This window comes from Phragmites australis, chromosome 8 (assembly GCF_958298935.1).
Source record: "Phragmites australis chromosome 8, lpPhrAust1.1, whole genome shotgun sequence".
Classification (NCBI taxonomy): Eukaryota; Viridiplantae; Streptophyta; class Magnoliopsida; order Poales; family Poaceae; genus Phragmites; species Phragmites australis.
This window is the reverse complement of record NC_084928.1, coordinates 37,657,678-37,673,810: the sequence shown is the minus strand read 5'-3', so window position 1 is coordinate 37,673,810 and position 16,133 is coordinate 37,657,678. Positions and strand designations below refer to the sequence as shown.

At 43.2% G+C, this 16,133-nt stretch overlaps 3 protein-coding genes across 8 annotated transcripts; 2 read left to right on the top strand and 1 right to left on the bottom strand.

Annotated features, from left to right (window-relative positions):
* Positions 1-224: 224 nt before the first annotated feature.
* On the bottom strand, positions 225-3,545 carry LOC133927456 (delta(24)-sterol reductase-like). 2 transcript variants are annotated; one of them, XM_062373940.1, is made up of 3 exons: positions 3,414-3,545; positions 994-2,248; positions 225-851 (listed from the first exon to the last, which is right to left on the bottom strand). In XM_062373940.1, exons 2-3 carry the CDS (start codon positions 2,233-2,235, stop codon positions 408-410), a joined length of 1,686 nt encoding a protein of 561 aa, XP_062229924.1. In that variant the 5' UTR covers positions 2,236-2,248; positions 3,414-3,545; the 3' UTR covers positions 225-407. The 2 variants fall into 2 exon arrangements, with proteins under 2 accessions (XP_062229924.1, XP_062229923.1); XM_062373939.1 differs by lacking the exon at positions 3,414-3,545 and adding an exon at positions 3,031-3,264.
* A 4,120-nt stretch (positions 3,546-7,665) lies between these two features.
* Positions 7,666-9,758, top strand: LOC133927454 (putative 4-hydroxy-4-methyl-2-oxoglutarate aldolase 2). 2 transcript variants are annotated; one of them, XM_062373931.1, is made up of 3 exons: positions 7,666-7,757; positions 7,877-8,091; positions 8,943-9,758. In XM_062373931.1, exon 3 carries the CDS (start codon positions 8,956-8,958, stop codon positions 9,460-9,462), a length of 507 nt encoding a protein of 168 aa, XP_062229915.1. In that variant the 5' UTR covers positions 7,666-7,757; positions 7,877-8,091; positions 8,943-8,955; the 3' UTR covers positions 9,463-9,758. The 2 variants fall into 2 exon arrangements, with proteins under 2 accessions (XP_062229915.1, XP_062229913.1); XM_062373929.1 differs by having other exon boundaries at positions 7,675-8,091.
* A 232-nt stretch (positions 9,759-9,990) lies between these two features.
* LOC133927453 (uncharacterized protein At2g02148) lies at positions 9,991-15,157 on the top strand. 4 transcript variants are annotated; one of them, XR_009911342.1, is made up of 9 exons: positions 9,991-10,401; positions 11,342-11,465; positions 11,587-11,925; positions 12,003-12,165; positions 12,967-13,087; positions 13,182-13,244; positions 13,466-13,726; positions 14,416-14,566; positions 14,729-15,157. XR_009911342.1 is itself a non-coding variant. In XM_062373927.1 (9 exons), exons 1-9 carry the CDS (start codon positions 10,243-10,245, stop codon positions 14,136-14,138), a joined length of 1,290 nt encoding a protein of 429 aa, XP_062229911.1. In that variant the 5' UTR covers positions 9,994-10,242; the 3' UTR covers positions 14,139-14,276. The 4 variants fall into 4 exon arrangements, 3 of the variants coding, with proteins under 3 accessions (XP_062229912.1, XP_062229911.1, XP_062229910.1); XM_062373927.1 differs by lacking the exons at positions 14,416-14,566; positions 14,729-15,157 and adding an exon at positions 14,037-14,276 and having other exon boundaries at positions 9,994-10,347; positions 10,390-10,401; XM_062373928.1 differs by having other exon boundaries at positions 14,416-15,157.
* Positions 15,158-16,133: the final 976 nt, after the last annotated feature.

The following is a 16,133-nucleotide window of genomic DNA, read 5'->3' as shown; positions in this document are numbered from 1 at the left end:
ATGTGCTCGCCGACGTCTAGTCTGAATCTCATTCTTCCAGTTGTTGTAGTAAGAGATGAGTGAGTGAGCATAGGCACATGCTGTCTCAGCGTGTCTCCCTCCCATCTCTCTCGTCATCACGCTCACACCAGTCAGTCAAACTGAATTGAAACATTCAGAAGAAACAGCACCTCACAATCCAGAGGCCAAGAACCCCAGCGAGATCAACATAATCTGTTCCGCAATGCATCCAGAATTAAACAGATAGAACCATGTAAATCCAGAATAAGTTCAGCAATTCCACAAATAAATAAAGGGTGAAACACTCGGTACCAACGACAGCAACAATGACGAAAAGAGTACTAGATAGAGGGGAACATCTAAATCAGAATCGATGAAATGGCTGATCATCGGAGGGAAGGAACTAGCTATGCCTCGTCGGCGTAGGCCGGCTCAAGGATGGCGGCCTCGGCCTCCTGCACCTCCTTCTCCGTCTTTCTCCCCTTCTTCGACTTGTAGTACACGCTCATGAACGTCCCCACCGCGCCGTACTTGTGCCGGCAGTGCTCATAGTGGGAGGCGTCAAACATCCTCCAGAAGTCCTTCTCGTTCAGCTCCGACACCGCGTACTGCGGCTGGTAGCTGTGGTTCTCGATCAGCCACTGCTCCAGCCTGTGGACTGCCTCCGCGCCGTTGAACTCCTCACCCCTCAGCACCGGGCCAGGGGCGTAGTACACGCCCACGTCCGTGAACATCTGAGCGTAGCTGGTGTCGCCTTGCCTGTGCTGGTGCTCGAACCCGGGCTCCGGGTACACCATGGTCTTCACGGGGAGCTTGTACAGACGGTGAGGACACAACCACAGTGGATACACCTATAAGAAAGAGAGCAGACGGGGATTATTCACTGCCAGAAGCAGCAGGAATAGTTGGCACAGATGACACAATAATAAGCAACCAGAGCTAATCTTATCGCAACTTCAACAGTAAGTGGCCCAATTCCAATTAGAAACGCACCTCCATTTCCCGGTGTACAAACTCAAGAGCATCTCCAACTTTGTACAGGGGAATCAGCATGTCCTGAATCACATGGTTGTCATGGTAGTAGTTCCTGATAGCCTCACCTTGGGTGGCCTTGAGCAGAGAGACCTTTGGTGGCATCAGCCAACCCAACAGGAACCTGAACCAGAACTGGTCACCAAACGGTAGGATCAGCTTCCCCTCCCAGTACAGGCACCGGGTGTGACGGTGGTAGTACTCTCTTGTTGGAATGTACTCCACAAACTCACCCCTCTTGAGTGCTGTCTGGGCATGCTGGTAAAACCAAGGCTTAAACCACCACCCGACGCAGTTGATCTTGTTGCCCTTCTTCTTTGCCTCTTCTTTGGAAGCGTAAACACCAGTCATCATGACACCCTCGCTTGCTGTGTAAATCATTCCTTCAACAAAGTCAGGAACCTTTGCAGAGTCACCATCTCTTGGTGCGAAAGAATCAGCATAGGCCTGCGCAATTTCCTTCAAACTCCCTTTAACTGGAGTGTATGTGAGCCTCATGTATTCCTTGATGGGGATGAGCTTGATCTCAGCTGAAACAAGAAACCCAAGTGTTCCCTGGGACCAGGGAATGCCATAGAAAATGTCAGAGTATTCGTTATCCTTAGTGGCTCTAACAACTCGGCCATCTGCAAGAACAACTTCCATTGCAACAACTGTGTCAGAGAAAAGGCCATAGAGGTGAGAGCTCCCTTCAATTCCATAACCATTGATCAGCCCACCAACAGTAAGGTCATCGAGCTCAGCAACGACTGCAAGGGCAAGATTCATTGGGCAGGTAGCTCTGGTAATCTGACCCATGTTTACAAGGGGCTCAACCTTGGCAACCATTCTCTCTTTGTCAATCTCAAGGATGTTCCTGAAGGCAGAAAGGTCAACCTCAAAATGCCTGGCACGCTTGTAGTCTACATTGCGCATGCCAACAGCAATCCAGGGCTTCCTGGCTGTGCAAACAAGGCCATCCTTCTTTGGGTTCCTCTGCTTGAGCCTCTTCACGACCTTTTGCACATTCTCATCATGTTGCTTCTGGCGCTTCTTCTCTGACTTCATGGCAGACCACATATCGCCCAGGTAGATATTGAAGTAGATCAGAGCTGAAACTGGAAGGACCACAAAGATCACGAGGATCCATCGGAACTGTACCAAGTAGTCCACCAAACCTTTCTTCCTCTTGGGGCGCACCAGCGGTTCCTGCACGTCCGCCATGGTCGGGCTAATTCTGAAAAGAAAATAATTAAAAGATTACAATTAGTTGAGCAGTTGCGTTAACCAGGGAGAAGATTCTGCACTAGATGAAGAAAACAACAGAAGATAGCGCACGGTTGTCTGGACTGCCAAAACATATCTTCACCAACAGCTGTATTGATAAGTTACATCCATCACAGTTCCATTTTAGAATCTAATCTAATGTTACATACAGGAAACAAGTAAAAAAGAGGTATGTTACCAGATGAATAAATGGACCACAACAAGAACCTATGGAGGGACAGCAGGACATTCACATGCAGCAGTTAAAACTTTCAACACCAATAGTTGTATGTGAAGAAAGTATGTGTATGACTAGAAGTAATTTCTAAGACCGCCACCTTGCATTGTCATTAAAACAGAAACAAAGCGAGAACAACAGAGTTTATTTAGTCAGGTGGGCATTGATTTGATTTTGATGTAACACACATATGGTATGGTTATTGGAGGAAAGTAGTACATACTACATAGCATGAGATAGCTTGATAATATGGTCCAGATAACAACAGAAAGTCGAAAGGAAGCTTCATAAAACTTTGCTAAAAAGGATGAACCTCGGCGGGCCACATACATATTTAGACAAAGCAATCCAGATCCCAGAAAAATAGACCAATGTGTTTTGCTATTTGTAATCCTAGAATCCCACAAGAACCACTGTTAAAAAATTTCTAAAGCTGTGACCTGCAGTGAGATCATTATCCACATAACTACATCCGAATAGAGCATGTGGCAAAGGTAGCAAGCAGATTCTTTAACCTTGGGCACCAGAACTGGTGCATGCGAGCAGCATTTCTCACATGAACCAACGGAACAGGAGCTAATAAGCTATCAGCTATGAAGAAGTTTTAACCCTTAAATAGAATAGATCTGTGTCATGCAGTCATGCTATTGAGTTGACATGAAGAAGAAAGACCCAATGCGTCTCAGATCCAGCAATTATTGATGGTCCCATCTCAATTCAAAATCCATAGCAAGTCGATATACTCTCCTAAAGAGGAATATTTATATATGTGTGTAAGCAGGACTAGAGGGGAGGGGTAATCTTTCATTGGGTCCCAAGCTCATGACTACTCCTTGAAGCAGGGGGGGCGAATCGGATGCTCTCTACTTGGAGGAGAAGACAAGGGTGGAGCACTTACCCTGATGTGTTGCTGGAATTCCTCTCCTCTCCTCTCCTGTCCAGTCCAGGGGGAGGGGAAGGGCAGTCTGCAATGCAAGACCACACCCAGAACCTGAAGGGTTTTTAAAGCCCCAAGTCATGGTCATGGAAAAGGAGAGGAGGGGTTTTGTCGTTTTAGACCTCATCAGTGTGTGTATTCTCAAGTCACAGCACAGCTCATATTCCAACCCACTAAAATACACAACAGACATGACATGTCGTATATTAGCGAGCGTAACCCAGAAGAAGAAAATAGGGATGTTTCTGTGCATGTGTGTATCTCAGCTTTTAGTTTGATTTCACGCTTGTCGACAGGGAACTAGCTAGCGTCGGCCTTGGCTCAATCGGAAGGCTGACAATCTTCGAGCTCTACGACCTCATCCTCCTCGCTGCCTCGAGTTGCCATGGTTTGGTTTAAAAAAACAGTGGTAACAAGGGTCACGGTGTAAATGTGATGGGAACTGCAGCAAAGCTGGGAGGAATGGACAAAAACCGCCGCAATACATGTAAAGTTGTTCAAATGAGTTAGGTCTACTAAGACTGACTTGATGTACATTATTATAGGCACGTCTCAAACATGATATGACCCGAGGTATTGGACCGTGCTTAGGCCGAACGTGCGGCACGTTGAACCGGCGCGGCATGATCCGACTTAGACGAGCCAGCGCAGGCACAACCCGCCAGGTCGCCCCGCCCAGCCTCGCCACCCGGCCACCCCGTCTCTCAGCCACCCAGCCACCCCCGCCCCTCCCTAGCCATATTGCCCCCACCACGCTTCGCCGCTCGGTCGCCCAACCGTCCCACCCTACCACCCGGCCACTCCGCTAGGCACGGCATGCCGTGCTGCAATTGTGTCCAAACTAACTTAGTACGGTACTGTATTTAACAGAGTGTGCCGTAGATCACGCCTCTAACGTAGCCAGATCAATCAAACCATAACTAAATGGGTCCAAATCGTGCCGTACCGGATGGCTCATTTGACCAGGTCTGAAAGTGGTGTTGTAGTGGAACGGAGTAGAGTACTGGGTCCCCAAATAAGATACTCCTGAAAGAATGAAAATGAAAGGCCACTTGTGACTTGTCTTTGTCCACTACTGAATGTGTACTGTATGTAAGTTGACAGCCCATTTGCATTTCCGACAAACAAAAAAGGGATGCGATATCCTCCTCTATCTGTATCACGGACGAGCCAACACGAACGACTGGGTCCCACTACCTTCGCTGACATGCAGGTGGGCCCTGAATCTGGACCCACATGTCAATTTGATACACATGCCCTGTTCTGCTCTGCTCTGCTCTTCTCTTCTGTGCTCTGCCTGAGAGTGAGGGAGGGAGGGAGAGAGAGATCCGATCTGAACGATGGATGCATGCATGCTGATCTGATCTGATCTGGCGGAGCACATGCACATTCACATGCAATGGAGCATCCATCATTTTCTGATGGATTAGCAGCGAACAGCAATCCTGTTTCAATTTGAAAGGTGGATTGATGATCCATCCAACTCTTTCATCTTCAGAAAATGCCTCCAACTCTTCATTGGTGAATCAGATGGACACTGCTCATCACCACATCACGTGCACGCCCATGGATCTGTAATGTAGCATATGATCCATGATGCACGATCGGCCTATCAAGCAAACAAAACAAACAAACAGTCTCGTGCATGATGTTGTTGTTATTGTTGTATGCATGCATAGCACTATAGCACAGTGCTCACAAACAAATTGAAAAATTGGCGCTGCCTAGCCAGATATTTATTACACTAAGTAACACGCAAAAGACATCTTATACTAGGTAACATACCAAACACATATTATACCTACTCCTCTAACCGCAAATATGGATCCTTAGCCATTTCTCATATTCTTCAAATATAAGGCATTCTAGAATCTAAAGGTAACTTTGATTTAATTTTTCATGTTTGGCCCTTAATTTCTTTGTTGAAGGGAGCGACAGAGAGAGGGGTTACACAACAATAAATATATACTTATACATGGGAATAATTGGGGGTAGCATGAACCTTTTACTCACTTCCTTAATTCATGTATCCAACTCTAAAACAACCTATATTTATAACCAGAAAGAATATCCGTAGTATACGAGATGGGTCAATCGTAACTTAAATTTGTCAATTAACTAATTACTAAAACATTGAGATTGATGGGAGACAGAAACATCCGGTGGCAATGGTTGCGGGCCTTAAATCGATATCGCCGACCTCTCCTCCTCCACTGGACTGATATCCTTAACAATCGAATAGAGCTTCCTCTCTCCCGAGCTTGTGGTGGGGGGGATCTAGCCGTGGTGGTTCTCCCTGAGCTCTTGGTGGTTGGATCCGGTCATGGTGGCCATCCCTAAGCTCGTGTTGGATGGATTCAATCCGCCAACTCTTGCGCCATGGCTGGTGGAGGTCATCGTCCTCGTCGTCTGCCTTTTATTGAGATGGGCTGCTGGGCGCTGGATCCCTGTGAGCTCCTCATTGTGCTGCGGGATGCGAGACGCAACACCACGCATTGCAGCAGTGGAGTGAGTTCGTCGAGGTGCTGGGAGCAACAACGGATTGTGCAACAGGGAGGGAGGACGAGGGAATGTGAGAGAATCATCATTTTTTTATTCCTTGTTACCGGGTAGCAATGTTATTACCGACAACAGCTTACTGCCCGCTTTAATACCACCCCATAGTATATATTATCGATAGTAATACCTTACTAGCCCTTTTATTTCCCTATTACGGTTGCTCTAAGCTTGTGACGCGAACAACTGAGTATTTATATAAATATCAAACAAATCATGTGGTTATAAAATCGACGACAGCCCCTCCTCCCATCCTCGATGAGTGATCCTACTGTTAGGGTACGCGGTAGTCTGACGTGACTCGTTGTATCCATAAACCTACATCTTCCATCTTGAGCCTACTATACACGCACGTTTAACCAGAGTCACAATCAAAATCCTGTGCCAACTCAACTCAAAAGAGTAGCGAACTCTCCAACTGAGCTCATTTTTCGTGAACTTCCGATATGTGACTAAATACAATTCCTACCTACATCTAGGGTTAACAAATTCGTCGGTTACCGCTCGCCGCTCCGCTCCGATAATATAAACCGATCGGTTACCGAATTCAATTTTTTTTAAAATAAAAAATCAAAAAAGAAATACTAAAAAACTAGAGACAATTATAAGAACTTTTATGATTTTTTTCTAAAAATAATATCGTTTGCATCATATTCTATATGGAGTAAATTTGAAAAAAAAAGAAAAAACTTGAAGCGCGCATCTCATTTATTAACTCATGTAAAGGAAACGCTTAACATGCAAACACATATTTTTCTTGTGTAGAAGTGTATCTTAAGAGGATGTTTAAAATTGGTTTCACTTCCGTTAGAGTTTTATTATTTCTAAATGATTTTTACAAAATTCAAAAGCATAAAGTGAATATATTAAGAAACAACATTGTAATTAACTTTTCATGTCTACCATTATTTTTCCTACATAAGCCATAGTATAAGAAACTAATAAAAGTGACTTCACTAATTTGGAGGTGTGATAGGTTAGTTATGAATTAATCTAGTTGCAGCACATTTATACAATCCTGCATGTTAAAATAACTATTTTATGAGTTCATGTATTTTTAAAAGACATAAGATCATGTAAGAAGACTAACAAAATTGGTTTTATGATTTTTGAATTAGCAAAGAGTAAACTATGCATTTAACTTGATTTAGCAAATACATTTTCTCACAGAAAATGTTCAACTTTTTTATGAGTATAAATACATTTACCATGTAGATCATGTTACAAGGAAACCAAAAAATTTGTTTCACTTGATTTGAAGCTCAGATAAATTAATTATTAATTTTAGAAGCTTGAGCCATTTTTTGGTTTTTTTTAATATAACTGAAATTCAAGAAAACAGCTCGATAAATCGCTAAAACCGAATGGTTACCGACAAAACCGAGCGGCTACCGATAATGCGAAAAATGTGCTCGATAAATCGGCGAAACATCTCGGCAACCGGTGCAAACCGAGCGGTTACCGTTCCGTCGATTCGGTTTGAATTCTCGCAGAATTTCAAATTTGACAGAGTAAATTTTGAGCGAATTCTAGTCGAATTTCAAGTGGCTATTGTGATAATCACGATTTTTCGGTTATTGCTGGATATTGGTTTTCGTGCTCCAAACGGTTTTATAAACCTTGCCTACATCAGCTCGGATGGATTCCCTCCGTTCCAAAGGTTGTTTCTTTGTGTCCTCAAATCAGACTTAAGTCTTACGTATTCTCCATCCAGTTAGCTGTGGATTTGTTCATGTGCTGCGTGGCGCCGTACGAATCCAATCGAATCCAATCCATCCATCATGCCTGGATTTGGTTCTTCTTCTTTTTTAGCGTGCAAGATCGATCCTTCTCACTCTAGGACTTGTTGACACCCAATTAATGTGCAGGTGCAGGATCGAGCGGAAGGCGCACAGACGCAGGGGTGAGGGCACGGGCGGCAGCGCCGTGGATCTCGTCGACGGCGTTGCTCGGGGAAGCTCTCTGCCTGGACGGACGCCGTGGTTGAGTGGTGAAGCTTCGCGGGCTTGCGTGCGCAACGACCTCAGCCGTCCGATTTCCTAAGTCAGGCGGCACATCACAGCACCAACCAAACACCACTCCGGTAAATCTCAGGCAGGACTCCAGTCAGGCAAATTTGCCATCCTCCAGGGGTGGGATGCATCGATCATTGGATTGGATTGACCTTTGCTTTGACTTTGTTGAGCATCAAAACATCCATGTTTTTTCTTTACTGTCGGTGAGTGTTGAGTGAGGCACGCTGGGAGATGCTGGGTGACTTTCAAGCTCTAACTAGTGTTCTCTAGTCGAAGCTCAAACTGTGTGGGTGATTTTACGATGCTTGGGTGAATTGTCACAATTTGATGGATCGGCTGCCTTATACCATCTAGTTCTAGGGGGACTTTCTGTGTGTTTCATGAGCTGAAATTTGATTTTGGTCCTCGTCATTGGAACCAAATAGCTGTAGAGAGGGAAATCACAAGGGGAAGCAGCGGTGGCAAGACATGCAGCTCACCTGGTCTCTGCATACCTTCGGAGAGTTTTGTTTCAGTTGCTTTTTCTTCTGCTACAGAGGCACATAGGTCTTGCTCTCCTCGTTGAGGCTAGCTTGGTGGTTCATGGAAGACTGCACCTTATGTTTGTTTGGGTTGATGTTTGCTGGTGTAATAATAAGAAAATGGTTCTCTAACTGTGCTCCATAGCAGTTTAATAGTGAAATCACGAAATTTCTTGATGTTCGCTAACTGGAATCTACACATTCTTTTCCGCTAGGGATCTATATATGGTATGGCAGCTGTTACTAACTCAGGATGTCGTCTTTCTGTCTTCCTTTAAATTTTATAAATTTGAAGGCGCTTTTCTTTGGAGAATTTGTTGCTATTATTGTGCCAGGAATGGCTTGCTTCTGTTCATTTGTTTCGCTCATTGATTTTTCCTTCTTCTGATGCCATGCAGGACTGAAGTTAATATGGCTGTCTTGCCGTTAGCCACCGCTGAAGTATGCGATGCTAATCCTCATTTAATTATGAATGGCGAGTTTCGTGCCCTCCATCCCATCTTCCAAATCTACGGAAGGCGGCAGGTTTTTGCTGGCCCTATTGTGACACTGAAGGTCTATGAAGACAATGTTCTGATCCGCGAATTCCTTGAGGAGAAAGGTCATGGCAGGGTCCTGGTAGTTGATGGTGGTGGGAGCATGCGCTGTGCCATTTTGGGTGGCAACCCTGTCCAGCAGGCTCAGAACAATGGTTGGGCTGGCATTGTAGTCAATGGCTGCATCAGGGATGCTGATGAGATCAATGGTTGCGACATTGGCGTCCGAGCTCTGAACTCGCACCCTATGAAGGCAAACAAGAAGGGCATTGGCGAGAAGCATATCCCTGTCACCATTGCAGGAACCAGAATTTGTGATGGCGAGTGGCTCTATGCCGATACCGATGGCATTCTTGTCTCGAGGACGGAATTGATCGTGTAGACCTATTGCCTCTTTGCGTGTGTGTGTAAGGATTGTGAGGGCTGCTGCGGGACCTTGCTCTCTTGGTGTTATATCTGAACTTGTAATAACATATTCTTGCTGGATCACGTGACTAGTTGGAATAATTGGATGCTTCCACGGTTACAAAGTGTTGTTGATGAAATTTTGAACTTTCATTCTGGTGGAGTTTCCTGTACATTAGATTCCCCTGTTGGTGTAGTTCTGAAGCGAAGTATTGCAGTGCCTTTGCCTTTGCCAACAACTTGTATGGAGTAAGTATTCCGGTGTCTTTGCCCGAGTATGTACAAGTTTGACCATCATGTATGTCTCTTTTGTTATGTACCCAATGTAATGATAAGACCGTGAAACTATTATTCTTGACAAATCAGCACCTGTTCAGATGCATTCCATTTCTGAAAAGTTCCATTTTGGCACAAGAGAGGCACACGACACGAGGAAGAGCAACAGAGGACGACGACCACCACGTAGTCCTTGATTTCTTGCGCCTCCTTCCGTCGCAATATCATCAGGGACTCATTGACCATCCAACGACCTGCAGTCTTGCCCGCAAGCCCATCCCCGGCTCCGGTGCCTTGCCGCCGGGATCGTTTTCCAGATTTCTGCTTCTGAGAACTGAAGGGAAAGGCAGTAGTAGTACAGTGAGAAGTGAAGGGAAGGGCAGCAGAGAGCACAGGCGGCTCGGGGACAGGCTTTCTTTCCCCTTCCCGCCTCTTCTCTTCCCTTCTCTCCTCGCCTCTCCTCTTGTGCTGCTTGCCCTTGATGCGGGGCCGCGTCGCTTCGCCGTACGTGGCCGGCGCCGGCGCCTTCCTCGGCGACGACGTCGACCCTGAGGCCATCACCGACGACGACGACGGCGACGGCGACGGCTGCCAGGAGGGCAGCCTCGTCGCCGGCGACCACGGCGACTCCAGCTCCGTGGTACCCACTCTCCTCCTCCCACTTCCCACTCAACTAATTCCACGGTCGGGGCCGATTTGTGCGGACGTGGCTACGGCGACACGGGGATTAGATTTATGAGACCATTTTCTTTTTGCCGCGATTAGTGTGCTGCGATTTGGGGGAGGCAAGTGCGATTAAGACTGGAGCATATGGGTTTAAGCATTTCAAGTGTATTTTGTTATGGATTGACTTGAAAAGGCGGTTCCTTTAGGTGTGGGTGATGTTGGATTTAGTGGGGAATCCATGTCCACCACTTGTTTTTCGGAGAAATATGCATTTTACAAGGCATGCCTTGGTTGACATTTGATGCTGCACAGCTCCAACATTAGGCGTATTTGGTTAGCATTTGATGAAAACATCTGGTGTTCACTCTGATACTATAAATGGGAGATTTCTTGTTACGCTTTGCCACTCTTTTCCCTATCTAACTAGGAAGTATCGTTAGTTTTCATGGCTCAAATTTGCTTAACATTCATCAAAAAGGGGAGAAAGTAAAGTGTTGTTACTTGTTAGGTGCAATCATTTATTCAAGAATACAAGGCATATTTTATTATGGCCCAGTCTTCAAAGTTAGGCTTTGACCATTGTTTTCTCACAAAATATATTGTTTATAGCTACAAAATCAATATAGTGTGAAAACAGTTTGAAATATGAATATAATTGTATAATTTTTATACACTAAATATACTTATAATTTGACTAATTCTTGGTCAAAATATGCAAGTTTTTCCTTTTCAAAATAAAATACGCTATATATTTTTTAACGGAGGGAGTATTATTTTGCTAAACACCACCGGGTATTTTCTTCTGGTGGCTAAAAATGGAACTTATTTCCTTTCAATGGTACAGATAGCATGTATTCTGCAATGTACCACAACAATGTCATAGCTCAAGAAATAACTCTTCTTTTGTCTGCCAGGATTGCATGCATGGATCATATGGTAGCTCTTTAAGCCTCCATGGTGTCAGAGTTGATGATGAACAATCAGCTCTTGATAACAGCAGCAGACCCTCTAGTCCTTTTGAGATCCTAACAGCTCAAGGTAGAGCTCTATGGAATTCAATCTCGTGTGTGTGCGCGCGCGCGCGCGTGTTCTATTAGTGTACCTTTTTCTCCCTCCCTTCCATGCTTTTGCTGTAACAACTTTTCCCCCTTTGTTGCAGATGTTCTGCCTATTGAAATGACAAGGTCTAGGTTCTTGAACATCGTTGTTGACTATTTTATTGGTGAGCATGTTATTGAAACGGTGGATTGCTCTGGCTCGGACTGCAGCCTGGCCGATGATAAATCAAACAAAAGAAAGCAACAGGAGGTTCGATATGGAGGTGACCCAAGGTTTGCTTTGCCATTGATGTATATAGCAAACTTGTATGAAACTTTGGTGAGTGATGTCAATGCGCGTCTTGCTTCATTGATTGGGTTCCGTGAGAAAACTATAGGGCTAGCTCTTGAAGCTTCCGGTGGCTTGTACAGGAAACTGACTCAGAAGTTCCCCAAAAAAGGTATGATTACTCATTATAAATATATACTTGGAAGAACATTCTATGATCTTATGTTGTAAGTTCCATTTGATGTATAGGCACTTGTAGCTTCAAGAGGAGGGAGTTAGCAACTTCTCACGCAACACGGACAATGTTTCCTGAACTTGTGGTACATGAAGAAAAACGAGTTCGTTTTGTAGTAATTAATGGATTGGAGATCATAGAGAGGCCAAACAATATGGGAATGGAGGATGCAGATTGGTAGGACCGCTAATTCATGCTATGTTAGGTGTTAAGCTACTTACCTTCCTTTGCTGGTACCACAGTTGTCTTGGTATTTGGGGATAGCATATGGAAATTCCTGTATTTAACCTTTCTGCACAGATTGCCTTTTTGTTATTTTTTTTAGATTTCCTTTTTTGTTATTCAACTGGTGGGAGTGGAACGGTTCTAAAAGAATTAATCTTTAAGCGATTCATGCTGTCAAGTTTCAGTGATAGTACAAGTTCTGCAGTCTGTAGTGAACATGCATTATAGACATATAATTTGCTTTCTAATGTTTGCACAGACCAAAATATTGTATTTTTTCGCAAAATTGCATGTTCTTGGACCACAGGCTATGCTTGTTAATATCCCTTTGGAACAGTTATGGACCATTTTTATCCTTGGGTGGCACATAATTTTGTCCAAAAATGTTCTAAGACAAATTTTGAATTGTTTATATTGCACTAACTACTAAGATGTCTGCCCCAAAAGGGGATTAACTATGTTGATCTATAGAATCCATTTCTTGTTAAAGGCCATTCATTGATATTAGACTGGCGTGGCATCTGCATTCATATTTTAAGGCTTTCAGTTTAGTATGAACTCCCAATAAGAATTCATAACTTTGTCAATATAACGAAATCTTAGGTTCACTGAATTCAATTATATCCAAGCAATATCTCAGTTTATTTTCTCATACCATTACTTGTTATTTCGGTTGCATAAAAGTGATAAAACCCTCTGGTACGCCGTAGCGACTTCATTTCTCCCCTTTTATCTTATCCCCAAAATGTGAAGGTTCAAAAGGTTGACTGGTCGAAATGAAGTCGCGGTTTCTTCAAGAGATTACAAATTCTATTCACCCCGGCACAAGTTCAGACGCTCTGTGCAGCCAGGATTTGACATTCCTGAGACAAGTGTAAGTTGCATACTGGGCTTCAGAGAATGCAAGAATGCAGCCAAACTAAGTATTTTTTCTTGTTTTTATTATTGTTACCTTCCGATTTGTTTAGGCTTTGCCAGAGGATGAGAACTCTCCATTGGTTTGTTCCTCAGGATTCCGTCCACCAAACGAGGTAACTTTATATTTTTGCCTTCTCTCATGGTAATATCAAGTAGCAACATACATTTACAAATGATTTTTCCTGCTTCCCAGCTGGTTCTTGTTATTATCTCTTTCTTGTCGCGGCATTACCGAATAAATTCTCATATAGCGCCATTTATTGTGTATCGTGTTCTTGTTTATCTACCAATCCAACTCAACTCGCTAGCTAATATGTAGCTTGTTGTCTTACAGATACAAAATCAGCATCAGTCAACATCAAAGAGACATATTGAACATCTAGAAAATCAACCTTATTTACACCTTTTCCATCAAGCAGAGGATGATACCATTCAGCAAGTTCAACATAGTACCCAGTTTCCTCCTATTCATCAATGTACAAGCGCTCCACATCTATCAGATAATCCCCAACACCAGCAGCAGTCTTATTTATCTCCTCACATATCTTGCCTGCAAGTTGGACAAGGTCATCTTGGAGGACGCATGAATATTCTTGTGAGTAACCTTCTTCATTTATTGAACAGTTATATGGTGCATAACTTATCAACTTCTTTCATCATGATTCACACTTGATCTATAATTTGCTCACAAAGATCCATGTTGGCTTGGGTTTGTAAATCAATCCTATCTGTGCCTGTTATGTTTGAAGAACTGAATAAAAGATTTACTATTGAACATAAGTTCTACTGTCCTCAATCCTCATTTCGCTGCATCCAACTGTTGTTCTAGGAGTTCCAGTAGATCCATAGTTGTCTGCCATGAAATATTTTTATTCGTTGCCTTGATGATATCATTTCTATTTCAGCCAACTAGCCCTGCGAAGTTCTGTGATGAATGTGGTTCACCATATTTAAGGGCAACATCGAAATTCTGCTCAGAGTGTGGCACCAAGAGGCTAGGGATTTGATGTGATTGCCTTGATCAATGTGTATATATCTGCTGTGTACTATTGTACTCTATGTATTGATAAAAATCAGTGTATGTTTCAACTTCTGCAGAATCCTATCTGGCTATCTTTAAGATGACTCAAGAAACACTAAGCACCACTAATCATTTCCCATTCTCTAGCGTCCTTAGCTTTTATCTTTACTTGAGCTCCAAGGCTGTGTTCTGCCATCATTCTTCTATGTTTGGTAAGTTGTTTATGTGCCTCCAAAATTTCTCTAGTGTTTGATTCCATGCAGGCGTTGATATTTGACAAGTTACACAACTGAACAAGCATATGCCCCATGACCATCCAAGCACACAACAGGCAGCTGCAACTCTTACACTGTTTTATCTTCTTTGGAGGCTGCAGGGTTGCATTCCCTGCAAATGTCTGCTGATTCAACATCTGTAAGCTGAAGAGTTTAAGTCGTTTATTCATCTTACAGTTCAATTTAACTTGATATTCGACCGCTTTCTGTATAAGATCTTGTCAGTTTAGCTAACTGTTACTTTTTAGCTCCTTAATTTCATTTTCTAGATGCTTGATCAATTATGCATCCTCCTTTACAGTTTCCAGTTGGGCGTCATCATCCGGCCTCCATACTAAAAAAAATTGTGTTGTTTTCCCATCTCATTCATTGCCACGAAGTCCTTTTCTGTTCCTTCTTTTTTTACTTCTAGAAAGTTAGTTTTTTTGGAACTGAATTCGAAACAATATGATGGTGATGTTGTCTGGACTCTGGACCAACACAACCTGGCAGGTTTTGTTTGGATACTCCGCCACGATGCGGTTTTAAAGTGTTCGTTTGGATCGTGCAAGAGAAATAAACAAGTGTACACAGTTGTATATAATGGCTGTCTGTATTTCTATTTCGTCTACAAGAAGACGCGGCGTGGCACTTACATATAAAGGAAAGGCAAGGCAAAGCAGACAGCAAGGCCTTGAGTGATGGGCTTCTTTTCTTAATGCATATATAATATAATCCTTGATTCTTGCTCCATGATCTCTTTTACTATGGATGGGCTGTTGTCTGCAGTTGAATGTTCTTCCAAGCACATAATATGCTGATCATGGAAACAAACCTCTAGGAAGTGGTGACTTGTCATTTTAATCTTCATAAGCAAGAAGGGTATTTGTTTTTTTTTAAAATGAAAAAAAGAGGTTATCTTGATAGACCTATAGCATCAGCAACTGAGACTCCCCATCAGATGCATTTTCTCCTACTGTGACGTGTACATACATCATACTATATATTCCTTTGGGTCCGTATCAGAATATTTTCCTTCATAAGTGTATGCACACATGGTACAGTAGCACATACTGGAAGCCTTCCATTCCAACAATGGCCGCAACCACCATTTCTTCTTGGTGTAATACATACGACTGAATGCGTTGACGCAGTCTCAAGCAACTAAGGAATCAGAGCCTGAAAGAAATGTTTGCATAAATAAAGAGTAGTAGTAATTTACTAGTACATTCAGGTGAGTATACGTATTGACAGCATCAATACCAGATTATAGAATCGAATTTGTATTCGGATGGGTGCATAACCTGATGGCATTGACGCACTACAATAATGTGCGTAGGTTTTTGTTTTGCCAAAATTCCATGACCCAATTCATTCCAGCCGTCCAAGCCAAAATTTCCACCCATACATTGCTTGCCGTCCTCTGCACTCTTCTTAGTTGTACACGCCCTGATTAGTCTTTGCAGTGGCCAATAATAGAACACCCAAAACCATTTTACTATTATTCTTTGCCGCTGAGCCCCCCCAATATCCAAAATTCTTGCCATACCCAAAAGTTCATTATTATTTGCATCTGCATCCCTCTGGGTGCTGAGTATCAACGACAGCAACTCTCCAAGTGCTTGGGTGTTGATTTTTTTAATAATATTATTTTATTGAAAAATTGCAAAAATAATAGTTAAATTAACATTTTTGCAAGAATAGATACTTGTCAGCATACGGAGTAC